Genomic DNA, 14,172 nt, shown 5'->3' on the forward strand with positions numbered 1-14,172 from the left:
CCACCCCTTTGAAGCCTTTTATATTTTTTTATAACCTTTACTTATTGAATTTTTTAATATGTTATTATTAATAATTTTTACCATGGCAAAATTAACTGTAAGTGCAACTGAGGAGCCCAGGCACATTTTCTCCATGGGATGAATTAAAATTCTGGCTTACAGTATCTGTCCCCTCTTTTGAACCTGCCAGAGGCAGCCACAGCTTAAAGCACACTTCAGCTCCCTAGCTCTTGCTCTCCATCAATTCTTTGAAATTTGTGGATAAGCTTTTGGTTTATTTATTGTGTTTTGGGCTTGAGGTTTTTGGTGGGGGAGGAGGTTTCAGTTAAAATGCCAGGCAATGGTTCACCCAGAGGGGTTACTCGGTGGTGTTTGATGGTGGTCTGAAAGCGAAGGGCGGCACAAGCCCATGCAGTGTGACTATCAGGGCAGGCAAACTGAGGATTACAGCTCAAGTGAAATTTCAGCAGCTTTCCTGAAGTCAGATCTGCCTCTAAAGCGGTGGTTGAATTTCCCTGTGCATCTGCTGATCCTGAAGGCTGCTTCCACTGCCAAAGGGGATGGAGGGAGGGAAAGCTGGGCTGTCTGGACCCTGTGCAGCAGAGGAAAAATGTATCATACCTCCCATCAGCTGAATGTTTTGATTACTGGTTGGAATCCTGAAAGGGTGCACACGGTTTGGGGTAGAGTCATTCTTGTATTCACATCTGCTGGCTTTCAATGTTTTGGAAGGCAGGGAAGAAGGGAGATGGACTCTGAAAAAAAATATCCAAATATAAAATGGGAAAGAGCCTGCCAAAGGCATGGGGAAGCTTTTGGCTGTAGGAGGCCTCCTACAGCCAAAAGCAAAGCTGAATTGGAATATCAATATTGATTTCAAATTCCAAGGAAAAATGGAGATTAAAAAAGAAATCCTGATTCAAAAAGCTGCATTTAGAATGGGACGATGGGCAGCAGCGTCCCTTCACATATATCTCCTTTCTAGAAAGAACGTATTCCCAGCTTCTCCTATCTAAAGAGTAAACCCACTGCTCAAACCAACCACCCAGTGTCCATCACGGCTGCAGCACGGACCACTTGAGCCTGACCCCTTTGGCCACAGTGCTGTTCTGGCAGAGAGCTCTTCAGCTGCTCACAGCACAGAGGGACTCCTGCACACAGGAGAGTGCCGCAGGATGTCCATCCTGGGAGCATCCCAGCCTTGCTGCAGCATTCCTGGGCTCTGGGCAGCCACCAGCACCAGCTGCAATTTGCTTCAAAGTAAACCCACTGCCAGGGCTTTTGTATTGCCTAGGGTCCATTGCCAGACCTGCTTTCTAGTTGGGATTTCAGGGATAATCTTCTGCACCCTTATTCTCATGAAAACTTTAGAAGGGTTTAGCATACATTTACTTTCATCAGGCTCCAAAGAAAATTGCTGGCAAATGCACCTTTTTATATACTCACCCTATCTCTATATATTCTTTCCTGTAATAATTCATGGGTATGTTGGGGCTCTATTTCTGGTAGGACGGAGACCTGGTAAGATCTCTCTCGGCTTCTTACAAATACTGGCTGATTGCCTTTTCTTAATGCTTGGGAGAGGCAGAATCATTAAAAAGTGAATATAATATTAGGGGTTTTTTTACCAGCATAGAGCTGTTGATCTCACAAACTCCTGCCTTCACATGAGTGGTCCAAGGATTCAATTAGTTCAGGCACCTTTGCTGTTACCAAGGGCTATTTCTGGGGGCCCTATGTGGTTACAAGGGGACTGCAGAAAACTTGGGGCTGTTAACCACCATTGCAGGCAAGCCCTTTAGAAGTAGCTTGATTTCGGGCACCTAGTTTACAAAAGGCATGATCCTAAGACACAATTATCAGATGATAACATCAAGATCTGAATTTCCTCAGCAGTCATTGCTGGTGTACTCCGAATACATTGATTTACCTTTGCTTTTGGAAAAAAAAGGAAGGTAAAGGACTTTTCCCCCCCTTAATTAAAAAAGGGGTCCTGGTTGCAAATACTCCTCTAGTAAGAGAAACTCCACACTTTGCCTGTCTGATTCCCTCTCGCCCCCATTCATTTTTCAGTGCTGGCTGATTTACTTGTTTGATTGATGACTTATGTTTTTCATTCATGCCCAAGGAGCTGTACAGATAAGTGGCACTGATGAGCGAGATACCAGAAATTTTTGGGATCTGCCTGACTCAGGGCTATGGTAACAAGGCTTTTGCAGGACAAACTGTGATGGCTGATGGTTACGCCGTGCTGAGCAGAGGTGCTTTCACATCCCTGTGTACAAGGGATGCCTTGTTTCTTGACGACTTCATGGTAAATTAGTGGCTAATACAGGATTTTGTTTCCTTTTTTTTTTTTTTTTCCCCCAGAATTTATTTGGCAATTTCATTTTAACACATTGTACTTTGTTTATTTGTTCCCCACTCACCCAGCAAGGGATGCAGGGTGCCAGGGTGCAGTGTGTGGTAGGTCTGGGAGCATCTTCACATAGATTTCTCTTTTCAGAGGAAGCCAGTGTTTTTGATGGGAAAATGATGGTGCAAATACTTTTTCCCTTGCAGCTCAGCCTGTCCTGTCCCAGTTCTGAGACCTGTCAACTCAGGTTGGCACTGAGAATCTGCCAAATCCAGGAGATTTGCAGGCAATTGCTGCCATGCAGCACTCATCCCTCATCTCAGCATCGCTCTGTGGATGTGTTACAGCAACATGGCCCAGGGCTTGTGGATCAGGGCTGGTGATCTCCAAAGAAAGACCTTCTCTTTGCAAACAGGGGGATTTAGTCACAGTTGTGCAATGTCTATGCTGCGGTCGGCCTTTCTGAGCTTGCATGCCAGCCCTGCTTGCAGGCACTTCTCTGCCATGCAAATACATTCAGAGAAGTTGTGTTTCACCCAGGAATGCTGCTGCTGACTCTTTTTGCTTCTGCTTTTATCTGCAGTCATGGATATCTGCCAGCTGCAAAAAGACGAGGGGACCTGCAGGAACTTTGTGCTAAAATGGTACTACGACCCTGAGACCAAGAGCTGTGCCCGGTTCTGGTATGGTGGCTGTGGAGGCAACGAGAACAGATTTAACACGCAGAAAGAATGTGAAAAAGTTTGCGTGTCTGGTAAGCAGCGTATGTGCAGCTGGAGAGGGGGGGGTCAGCCAAGTCCCTGTCATTTCCAGTCCGGTGCATGGCTTTATGAGCTTGCTTGTGGCCCTCTGGACTCCATAGCAAGTCCTGGCAATTAATTCATTTACCTTCCCTCAATATCCTGCATGGCTTCCCATGCACAGAATAACTTCATTTATTTTCTCTTTCTCCATCAAACCTTTTCAGGTAATATCAACCCTGGCGTGTTGACAACGATAGGAACATAGAGCCAGCGACCTGTCAACACATACCTCTGAGACAGCCAGGAGCATCAGCCATTGCCACCTTACCCCTATAGAAGCTAAGGGTATAGACTACCTTGCACTGTACTATTTCATGCTTTTAACTTCCAAGCAAACCTTGAAGAAAGCGTTTTGCTGCATGACCTATCAATATGGTGCTAAACTGTTTGTGGACTGAGTGCTACATGTGTCCGGGTTATATTGTATAGCTTCAACATTACCAAATATTTACCTAATTGCAGATTGTTACTGTCTCTCAACATGTCTCTAAATTACCCTTTCTTTCTGATTCCGGCAGTCTGCCTATCTAAGGCACCATAAAAATGAGACCAAAAAAAAAAAATCATAATAACTTCACTGCAACTGTTACATGCTTGCTTTCATTGTTTTCGTAACTGAGCATAACTTTACAGGGGAAGCCTTCATGTAAGAGAGTAGCTAATTCTGATAAACAAGTGGTTCAATTTTTCATTCTTCCTTTTTTTTATTTTTTTGTTTTCACCCTTTGCTGGATTAGATTTTAAACTAGATCTCTTGTATGCATTTGTAACATATGTGGCCAACCGAACTAGCAAGGAAAAGGAAGCAAAGTTTCCAAATGCAAATGCACTGCTGGGACCAAGGCCTCAGTTAACAAATTTTTAAATTGTGGTGTAGGATGCCTCTGGCATTCTTCTGATGTTGTATGTTTTATAAAATACAAAGCAAAGCAATTTGGGGAGAGGGAGCAGTGGGTGGGAGGGGGATTTTATTTTTATTGTGAATTCTGTGTCAGGAAGTCTATACAAAGAACTTTTAAATAAAGTCTAATGGAGGTTTTGAGAAACTCATGTTTTTGTCTTTGTAAAAGCCATGTTGAGCATCAGTGGAGTAATTTTCCAGGGCCTGGAAAGCATGTATCTGGAGAGAAATCCCACCGACCCTTAAAGGGAGGATGTCTGTAGTGTGGATATTCAGGGGGACATCACTGAGATGCTGCTGGTAACCCAGAGTTTTCCATCTTGGAAAAAATTGGAACCAAGATGTCTTGGTTGTGAAATCTCCATCCTGGAGGAATTTTAAGCTCAACTGAATATAGCACTGAGCAACCCAGCCTCAGCTGGCCCTGCTTCCAGCAGGGTGTTGATCAGAGCCATCCTGGATGTCCCTTCCAACCTGCGTGACTCAATGACCCTATGGGCATTTTCGGGTGTCTCCTTTGCTGCCCGTAGCCATGACTATTTTACCCTAGGCTATGCCTGTCCTCTGAGCTCACCCAAGGCAGCTGCATTCACAGCAACAATGCGCATTCCCCCGCCCCTCCAGAAATCCCTCCCAAAAGCAAGAGGCAGCTGAACTCGACCTCTGGGCACAGGGCAGCTCTGGGCGGTGGGGCTGGTGTCCTAGATTTCCCCGAGCCTCAGCCGTGCTCTGCAGGCAGGGGTTGATGACGCTGCCCACAGCCCGGTGGGGATGCTCAGAAGGAAGAAGTGAGCCTTGCAGGCACACCCCACCAACAGGGCGGCCAAATGCCACAGCCAGAGCAGGTCCACAAGGGAGAGGGCACTGGCTAAATCCTAAAAAGCAGACCAAGGCTACAATTTAGGACTTACCCAGTGTCATCTTCCATGGGTCAGGGTGGGACTGCCACAAGGAGAAGGCAACCTGGTGCCCCAAACTTTGGGGTGCTCCTTTCTGAAGCACTTCAGGCAGATCTTCAAGGACCGTGTCACAAGACATGCCGCATGTGTTGTACACGATCTCTTTGAAAGCAGTCCTCCCAGCAGAACAACTGGCCTTCCATTACACCATTTATGAAACTAAATTAAGCTGGCCAGACACCTCAGGTTCCCCGATCGATGCTGGAGACAATTCACAGGGGCCCGAGAGCCCCACCGTGACTTGCCCAAGCAGGCGAGGCTGTGGATTCATCATGGCAAGGAAGTGCATAGGGCTGCTCTGGCCTTTGTCCCCATGGGGATCTACATTTTTGGGTGTCCCAGCTTTTATACCATTCTTGGCACGCAGAGCAGCCCAGATCCCAAAATTTCCCGTCAATACCAAGCCACTTGCACAGGGTTAGGGGACAGCAGGGACGCTGCTTGACTCAGGGTAAGCCTAGCCCTGACAGCCGTGCTAGGGAAGCTGTGCTGTTTATTTGGCACCCTCTCCAAGCCCATCACAAGGGCTTCATTAAAAAAGAGGGGAATGGGTAACTTTTTAAAAAATTGCCTTTTGCAATGGCTGCAGCCAGCTGTGGCTGCACCAGAGGACAGAGCAGACTTCCCTGCATTTCCCAGTGCACGGGGGCATGGCCAAGGCCCCCATTTTTTTGCTCTCACAGGGTATGAAAGTGGCAGCTAGGTCAAAGTGACTCACAAATCCTTCCCTCCAGCCTCCCACCTCTCCCTCTGCACCATGGGAAAGGTTTTTCCCAACACCAGTGCCGCCTCCATTTCCCAGGAAAGCTGCTTTCAATGGACCGTGCAGTGCTCTGGGATGCAAAGGTGCAGCCCAGGCTTCCACAGCTTGCTGGGGGGAGCAGACAGCTTGGGAAGGCCCCCCCCATCCCCTTCCATCCCGGGGCTGCGGGGTGTTGCAGTTGCCTCTCCCAAGCCTTTTAAGGAAAAGGAAGCACGTTACACCCCGGGCCCCCGGCCAGCGGCTGCGCGGGGTTACACATGGAAGTCATCTGCAGCTGGGAGCACATCTGCCAGCGTGGCTGTGGGATCAGGCCAGGAGTAAAAATAGCTCAGCCTTGCCCAGCAGAGCCCCAAGCAGCGTGCTTCACTCCTGGCTGCTGATGGTTAGCCCTGACAGCTGTGCCCTGCTGCTTTTGGGGTGGCCTTCACCATTTGTTAGCATCCCTGTGCTGTGGATCTGGCTGTCATCCCACCAGTCACCAAGTCCCCCCATGTTAGGAGAGGGGGATGCTCCCCTAAGGTGTTTTTTTCTGCAGACAAATTACTTCTGGCTAAACAGTTTGCATCCCTTTGTGAAACTATTTCTTTGCAGCATCCTAGAAGAAATAAAGACAGTGTTGGTGAACTCAAGGCAGATGTGATGGAGGTATCTGCTGTAGTCTAGAGGACACAGACTTTTAAGCAGAATTCCCATCTGAATCTGCTGCATCAAAAATGCCCACAACTTTGCTTTAAAAAGTACAGCATCAGTCTTCCACCCCTGCCTGAAAGTGAGACAGCAAAGATATAAAAGCTGGACTCAAGAACAACGATTTCCTATAAGCTGAAGGCACGCTGTGAAACAAAAAAAAACAACTTTACTGGAAGCAAAAAGTCTCCTGGTGAAGACCGGTTCTGTGGTTTAATGCTGTTTTGAAAGTTTCTCCATCTTTCATTATGAGTCCTGAGTGAGCTGCTGGAGGACATGTCCCATGGTCTGGCTGATACTCTCAGATCCTTGGCCTGTGGCCCAAAAAGGGCTTGTGTGCCTGGAAGTCTGCTTTCTTGAGGCACATCAGCTAATACCAGATACTATCACTGCCTATAAACTGCATCTTTCATTGCCAGACCACCACAGCTACACCACTTCTACTAATGGCCAAGATATCTCGTGAAAAGGTTCAGTGTCCGTGGAGATGGTAACCTGGCAGCCGCCTCCTACTCTGACCTACTTGCATCTTCTTTTGGATAGGCTTGGCCACACATTTTAGCAAAACTTGCCTGTGAGACTAACGCCCTGAGGCACCCTGAAGTGACACTAGGCAGGTCTGACCATTGATGTAGACAGTATGGGTGGGATATGGTTGCCTGCATCTAGGCATGATGTGTCATTTCAGAAACGCTTGGGCACCAGTTACACGATGTACGTGGGATCACCTTAACCTTTACTGCACCTTCCAACCCCACGCAGATAACGTCAGCCACCAATGAGCATCTCCGCTTGCAGTAAGGGCATGCATTTTAGGCAACCAGGATGCGCTCCTAAATGGAGGTGTGGATGTAGCAGGCGACATAGGACTTTGTGCCTTCCCCTGGGCAACCCCACTGTGAAATACTCCATGAGAAGGGTCCCTAGTAAAACAAGGGCCGGTGGCTCTGCTGACTGGGACAGAATTAGCATTAGGACTTGAAGACAAAGCATTAAAGCCAACACTCACTTGTACTTCATGAGGATCTCCAAGGCAGGGTCAGCCCAACCTATGTCAGCCCTGCAAAAGTTCCCAGAAAACTCCAGAAATTCAAGACAATTCTATAATTGCCCTAAAGTGTGAGAGTGGACAGTCCCTAGGACAAACAAACACCGCTTTTGCAATAGCCAGTCCCAAATCTCACTTGCTCTTATTGAAATCCAGGGGTTTTGGATAAACATGCTGCCCTTGGATGCAAGCGAGCTACGAGTCCACTGGTGAAAACCACAGGGTTTAACACCAGAGCAGAGACATAACCTCTTATAATACTGACGGTATAATAAAAATTAAGTGTAGAACATGTAGCAGAGTTAAGCATTGTAGCAAGACCCTTAAATTTAGGATAGCAGCAGCATTTAATGCTTGGTTAGGTTCTCTTAATGCTGTAGCTTTGCATAGCCTTCTTCGGAAATCTTTACAAGGAGAGGCAAAGTGGCTCTGACACGTTTTACTAGCCAGTATTAAATTTATTACATCAGTAAAAGAAGCCAATCTAAAAGTATATAGATGTACACATGTACCTGCCTCACTCCTTTCAGTTAAAGCGGGTTTTCCAGCGACACCACGCCAAAGCAATGCCCTACACCACGAGTGTTGACATTGCAAGGTCAAGAGTTTAAGGCTGTCTTCCACGCCGGGCATTCCTGGAAATTAGGAGTGTATCCAAGTACCTCAGCACAGATGCAGATAAACTTGAAGCAGCTGAGCCTGGAGAAAAGGATCCTCAGATAGCTGAGACGTAAGTGTGGGCATTTCCTTGGCCACAGGGCTTCTGCGTGGCCATCACCCTACCCTTTGTCCCGTCTTGCTTCAGCCTCCTGCTTGTGAGATGGAAATAATTCATCACTCGACCTTAAAATCATTAAACCTCTGAGTCACAGGGAGATTATAAAATGAGATAAAGGGATCTGGAAGATGCCAGATTTTGTAGGTGCTTATCTGCTTTCTGCCTACGTGTCACAGTCCCTGGGTGCCCACAAGCTCTTTGGGGCGGGCTGGTCGCTCCTGGGGAGCAGCATCTCGCAGGGAGCTCCCCGCAAGCAAGCACCATTCCCAGAAGCTGAGGTGACCGCTCAGCCGCTGCGTGCCTGCCACTGGCACCAGCATCCCAGATGGTTTAAATCCTGAGATAATCCTAAACCCATGGTAGTTCCTCAGCCCTTGCCACCCACAAGGAGCCCCAGCCCAGCCGGGGACCGCTCACAAAATGGCAGCAGGCAGCTCGCTGGAAGCGCAGCCTTTCCAAAAGCAAAACCCAGGGCTAAATTGGACATGGCGGGGTAAACAGCCCCAGCGAATAGCTGGGCCTGCCCTCCAGCTGCAGGATGATTTACAAGACGGCAGGAGTGGGTTGTTTTGGTTTTTTTTTGTTAAACAGAGCAGATCTGAACCAGATGTCTAACCTTTATCTCGATTGCTGCGGAGACAGAGGAGCCGACAGGAGAAAGACGTTGGAGTTTCCATTAGCTGCCACTCCACTGTCTTCCAAAGTCTGCTCATAAAGAAAAATGAACACCATCAGCCAGGAAACTTTGCTTTGGTGAACTATATGTTTTGTTTTGACATTCGCTGCTATAGCGACCACACCGAAATAAAAGTGCAGCCGGCTGCGATGACCTCACCGCATTACTCTATTAAAATCTGATATTATAAAGCTATAACCCAGGCGGATGATTGAAGATTTGCACATAGGCACAGCTTTTGCAGTGGTCTTCAGGAAAGTGGGGCTGGGAAGGGCAGGTATAGGGGGAATGAGAGCAGCAGGTCAAGGCACCCATCTTTTGGGATTTTTCCCACCCAGAGAGCAAGTAAGACACATGGGAGAGAGACATGGGAGAGGGAGGCGGGTGCTGCCTTGTGTTCCCAGGGATGGGGCAACTTCTTCCACCTGTGATGAAAAGCTTTTGGGAAGGCTCTGGCAAGAGGGGACCACACAGCACGGCTTCAAAAGCCCACTGTGAGCAGTGGGGATTTCCAGACCTAGCTCACCCTTCTAGCTCAGTGCCTAGACAAGCAGGGAAATACCCTAGGAATAACATCCACCTCTTGAACCTACCAAAAATTAGTTTCCAAACCTGGGATGAAAGCACCCCAGTGTGCTGCTGGGAATCTCACCTGAGATGCGAGTGTCTCAATTTTAGGACATCCTGGTGGGCAAAGGCCAAATAAGCTGTCACTCTTAATAAAAGGCAGAAACTATTTAAGAGTGTAAGCACTATATAAAGCTTATAAATGGGATCTGCAAGACTGGGAGCATGGTCAATAAACTGAAATGGAACTGAAAGGCCCGCAAAAAAGTTGCTACGGATGAAAGAAGTAGTTTGTTATTTCTAAAATACTTGTCTAGCTTTCCAGCAGTGATTAATTCTGCAGACGGGAAGATTGTGTTGGAGGTTAATGAAAAAAAATGAACCTTAGATTGACGGGAATATTGCAAAGGGCATGACACAGCCTGCTTTGGAAATAACTGGCCCGCTGTGGCCACTCTTCTACAGCATACGTGTTTCAGTCTCCCCTGCCCAGCTCGCTGCTGCTTCCCTACTCCAGCCCTTAGAGCATCCTTGTATTTACTGATGGATTAACTACAGCACACATGAATCTCAGATGGAAGCATTACCACTTACTGTCTAGCAACTAAAAGTTTAAACAAATGCCATTTGGAAAGGAAAGCTAAATACGCTCACACACTGCTCACACTTTTCCCCCCGGAAATCTGGCAGGTTTTTGTGGCAAGAATGGTTTTCTAAGCGAATGGTGATCAATGGTTTACAAGAGATGTTTTGCAGCAGGAAGATTAAATACAGTGAGCCTGACATTTCCCATTAACCCCCACCTCTGCTGCTCTCAGGGCATTGCATTTTGACTCAGTCCATTTTTTTAAGGCTGCTAGAAACAAGAAATTATTTTGGAAAAACCAACGAGCTCCAGCACCCGCTCCTGCCCTGCGTGCTGGGGTCCCTGCACGGCTAGCCGGGTGAAACATCCAGCTCCCTGGACTCCTGGGCTGGCGGTGCTCGGAGAAATGCAGGGGTGGATTTTGAACAGACTGGCTGACAGTTTGACACACAGCAAAAAGTTGCCAGATTCTGTAGCTGTTTCCAAAAGAATTACTCAAAATCCCCACCGACCTTGGTTGCGTTGTAAGATTCCTTCGTTTCCTCCATGCTTTCTCATCCCCCAGCCCTTTCCCTTGGGATGCAGACCATGGGCAAAAGCACAGCAGCTCTGCATCACCCTCTATGCCACCCCAGCAATGGATGCAGGTGGTCCCAGGCTGGCTGCTTACTAAGCTTAGATATTTTATTTAATTCTGTTTCTCCCCTAGGATGGATCAGTCATGGGAGAAAGGCAGATTGGCACCTCCAGAGCAGCCTGGAAGCTGCACTCCATCTTCATACCTAAAAGCCTGCAGATGCAAAGCAGGTTGTAGGTGCCAATCCGGGACTTAAAGCAGCAAGCTGTCCAACAGGAAACATAAAAATGCAAATGTTATCCTGAAAAAACTTCAGCGGAGAAGCCCACAGGCCTCTGAGAACAGTAACAGCTCATTACACAGCGGTACAACAGACTAAGTGCAGCTTGGGAACCTCAGAGCTCATGGTAGCTGCGTTAGGTGGTATCTGCATATTGCTTCTAATCTTAGGAAATGCGCTAATTCTCATAGCAAGAATTATAATTCTCCTCCCAAGGGAGTCTATTTCTTGAAATAGGCCCAGTCACAGCACCCTCACAACACAGCCCAAACAGCCCCTTTTCACCCACTTCCCAGCAGGACAGGGCAGATTAGCCAGGTTCAGCAGCCAAGTGCAAAAGCCTTGTTAGTGTTAGAAAAATATCTGCTGTTTGGAAGAGCTTAATGAGCTCTGAAGTATTTGGTACTAAAGCCAGCTTAATCCTGAAAGTGGGAGGCAAGCAAGGAAGCCAGGCACCGTGCCTGTGTGGATTCAGGGAATGGGGTTAACCCCAGATTAAAGAGCTTGACTGGAGATTACCTCTCATTTTTTGTACTTTTCCCCCAATCTGACCAGTTTTTCTGCCTCCCACACAGGCCAGCTCCAGCTGCCTTGGGAAGGGGTGTGAGCATGGGGAACTGGATAGTGACCCTTCCCATGCTGGGCTTGCAGCACCCCACGGCTTCGGGAACCAGCAGCCATCACCTGCACATCTGCCCCCCCCCCGCTTAGGTGCCATTCAATAGCTTTTTCAATCCCTCCTCCATCTGACCCCCCCCCCCCTTTCATTCAAAGCCCCCAGTCTGAGATCCCAGTTCCATTAGGAAGCAGCACACTGAAAACGGCACCTCGTTTCCATGCCTTTTCTTCTGCCGCTGCAACAGGCAGCTGCTGGAATGCTGCCTCCTTTCTTTCTTTTTTTAATTTTGTTTTTGGGACTAAAAAGGCATTTTTGTTTGTGGTCCGGAGCCAAACTCATTGCAAAAGAGCAGGCTGTACTCTGGTCAGCCCTGTGTATTGTCCCTACAGCTGTGTTCCATCGCAGGGCCATCTAATGCTGGTGGTCACGTAAAGATGGGGAGGAGAACATCCCCCTTGCAAATTTTCTTTGATAGCCTGTGCCTGTAAGTGGTAAGCTCAGTCCTCTTCCATGAGGGCTTGAGGATTTAGCAAACCAGTGCCGTGCTGATCCCTGGGCACCCATGCCCCTGGCTCCCCTCCTTGCAGGCGTGGGCTCAAACATTTTCCCAGATGGGTTTCCCTGTGCAGGGGCAGCTCCTGGGTCAGGGCTTCATCCTGACCTGGTTTGCAAAACCTCCCTCGCTACCCTGGGGTGCTGCATGCCCCACAACCGCGCATCCCACCGAGCTCCTCCAGCCATGAGACAGGCTGCATGTGATGAGTTTCCCTGCCTCAGCAGCAGCATGGGAGTAGCTGGCACAAGGGGTGGGGGTGGCAGCTGTGCCTCCTGGGCATCGCCAAAATCCACTGCCTCCCAATGAGCTTTCATCACGTCTTTGCTCCCTTGGCATTTTTCAGCCACGCATGGAAATTACCTGGATGTTTGGAAGCAGGGGAGAGCATCTCCTGCATGGCAGGGAGTTGCATGCATGGGCAGGGTTGGCTCCAGCTGACTGTGCTGTGCATGGCAGGGAGAGGTCCAAGATCCATTTGCAAGCCCCCAGCCTGCCAGAGGCACAAAAGTAGTTACAAAAACTCAGCGTAGCTACAAATAATGTGTGAGTCTACCTGCAGTTCTGGTTTACCATGGGTTGAATAACCCTCTTGCAGGTGCAGCCTGGAGAGGATGAGTAGAAAGGATTTGTTTCTGCAGAAGAGGTACCTCCCAAACTCCTGCCTTCTCCTCTTCCCCAGCCCCAGCTCCTTATGTGTCTGTCCGCACCAGAAATCTCAGGAATTTCCACTGCACCACTCTCAGGAATTCTCTGCATTTTTCACAGATGTGTCTAGAAAGGGACACCAATTGCACAAGATGGTCTGAGCACTGGGGAAAGGAGAGTCCAGAAGGAAAAAAAAAAAAAGGAAAAAAAAAAAAAAATGATTAAAACCCTGAGCAACAACTCCACACTCGGAAAAAGCAGTCAGAAGTTTGAAGCACATCCAGACCACTACTCTGGAAATCAAGCTGAAAAATCTTGTGACATCAGGCCCTCTCAGGAGGTCGCTGCTATTTCCCAGCTGCAAAGCCCTGGGAACATCACTAGCGGCCCGTGGTGGACTTTGGAAGAGCTGGAAAGATGATGCTGCAGTGCCCAAGCTGCATCTTGCAGCATACTTCCCATTGAATGCCATTGCAAGACTCTGGCAGCTCAGTATTGCAGAGCACAAAATAATTCTTCATCAGTCATTAGCTTGCCCTGAACATCCAACACCTGGAAGTTGAACATGCAGAGGCTGGACAGAGAAGGAGAAGGCATCTTACAGGACTCCTTCTGATCATTTCTTTGCTTCAAAGAGCTCCCAGTGCCTGGGGACAACAGGGAATTAGAATTATATTTCTTAAGGTGTTTTGAAATAAAACCAGAGCCGGTTTGTATTGCACAGAGATATGGGTGGCGGGGAGGTCATGCAGATGTGGAGCAAGAGATGCTGGAGAGAGATGGTCTAGTGGAAAAGGGGCTGAGGAGGTACTTTCTTTACCTTTTCTATGTACATTTCTGTGCATCGCCACATCTATGCCCAATGTAATGCAATGCCTCTCTTGCTCAAAGGAGCACAACGGGGATATATGTTGCAATAAAATGCCTTGGCAGGGAAATCTGGTGACCACCACCATTCCAAGCACAGACCACCGCAATTTCACCCACCTTTGGCCTCAGCAGAGAGCCCCGGCAGAAGCTTTTGCTGTATGATACAGCCGGCACTGCTGGACACCTGATTTCAAGCAAGGCATAAGGCTGGTTTAAGAAGATAAATATTTGCATTTTTTAAAGCAAGCACACACTTATTCCAAGAATTGTTGCTGAACATTTATGGATATGTTGGAAAGCCACTTGTAAATGGATTAATATGGTTATTGCAAGGGAGACAGTATGGTCCCAAACTTGTTACTGATGGCATCCCCTAGGAATAACATCCAACTGTGCTATTTTGGAGGCTGAAAACAGGAAAAAAGAAATCTAACATTAAAATGTACATGATGTTTGTCCAGCCTGCTGAGCAGCTGGAGGATGATGGATATGAGCAATAGG

General features: G+C 47.9%; 2 protein-coding genes across 29 annotated transcripts in view; one reads left to right on the forward strand and one right to left on the reverse strand.

The window, feature by feature from the left end:
- Nucleotides 1-3,722, forward strand: part of COL6A3 (collagen type VI alpha 3 chain) — a 63,292-nt gene extending 59,570 nt beyond the window's left edge. For all 8 annotated transcript variants that reach the window (XM_037397288.1, XM_037397281.1, XM_037397282.1 and 5 more), the window contains 2 exons: nucleotides 2,940-3,110; nucleotides 3,324-3,722. In XM_037397288.1, the coding sequence (XP_037253185.1) occupies nucleotides 2,940-3,110; nucleotides 3,324-3,364 (212 nt within the window). In that variant the 3' untranslated portion in view covers nucleotides 3,365-3,722. The remainder of the gene's footprint in view (nucleotides 1-2,939; nucleotides 3,111-3,323) is intronic.
- The window catches only part of LOC119152260, a 36,713-nt gene that overhangs the window by 5,825 nt on the left and 16,716 nt on the right, over nucleotides 1-14,172 (reverse strand). For 10 of the 21 annotated variants that reach the window (XR_005105740.1, XR_005105726.1, XR_005105733.1 and 7 more), the window contains 3 exons: nucleotides 12,517-13,878; nucleotides 8,912-9,000; nucleotides 3,845-8,326 (listed from right to left, as the gene is read on the reverse strand). Coding sequence is in view for 3 of the 21 variants with exons in the window: in XM_037397290.1 (XP_037253187.1) it covers nucleotides 8,972-9,000; nucleotides 12,517-12,646; nucleotides 13,789-13,855 (226 nt within the window). In the remaining 18 variants the exon portion in view is untranslated. Of the gene's footprint in view, nucleotides 1-3,844; nucleotides 8,330-8,911; nucleotides 9,001-12,516; nucleotides 13,879-14,172 lie in introns of those variants that run through there. The other 11 variants (XR_005105737.1, XR_005105736.1, XR_005105732.1 and 8 more) reach the window with 11 other exon arrangements.

The sequence above is a fragment of the Falco rusticolus genome, chromosome 8 (assembly GCF_015220075.1).
Source record: "Falco rusticolus isolate bFalRus1 chromosome 8, bFalRus1.pri, whole genome shotgun sequence".
NCBI classification, from domain to species: Eukaryota; Metazoa; Chordata; class Aves; order Falconiformes; family Falconidae; genus Falco; species Falco rusticolus.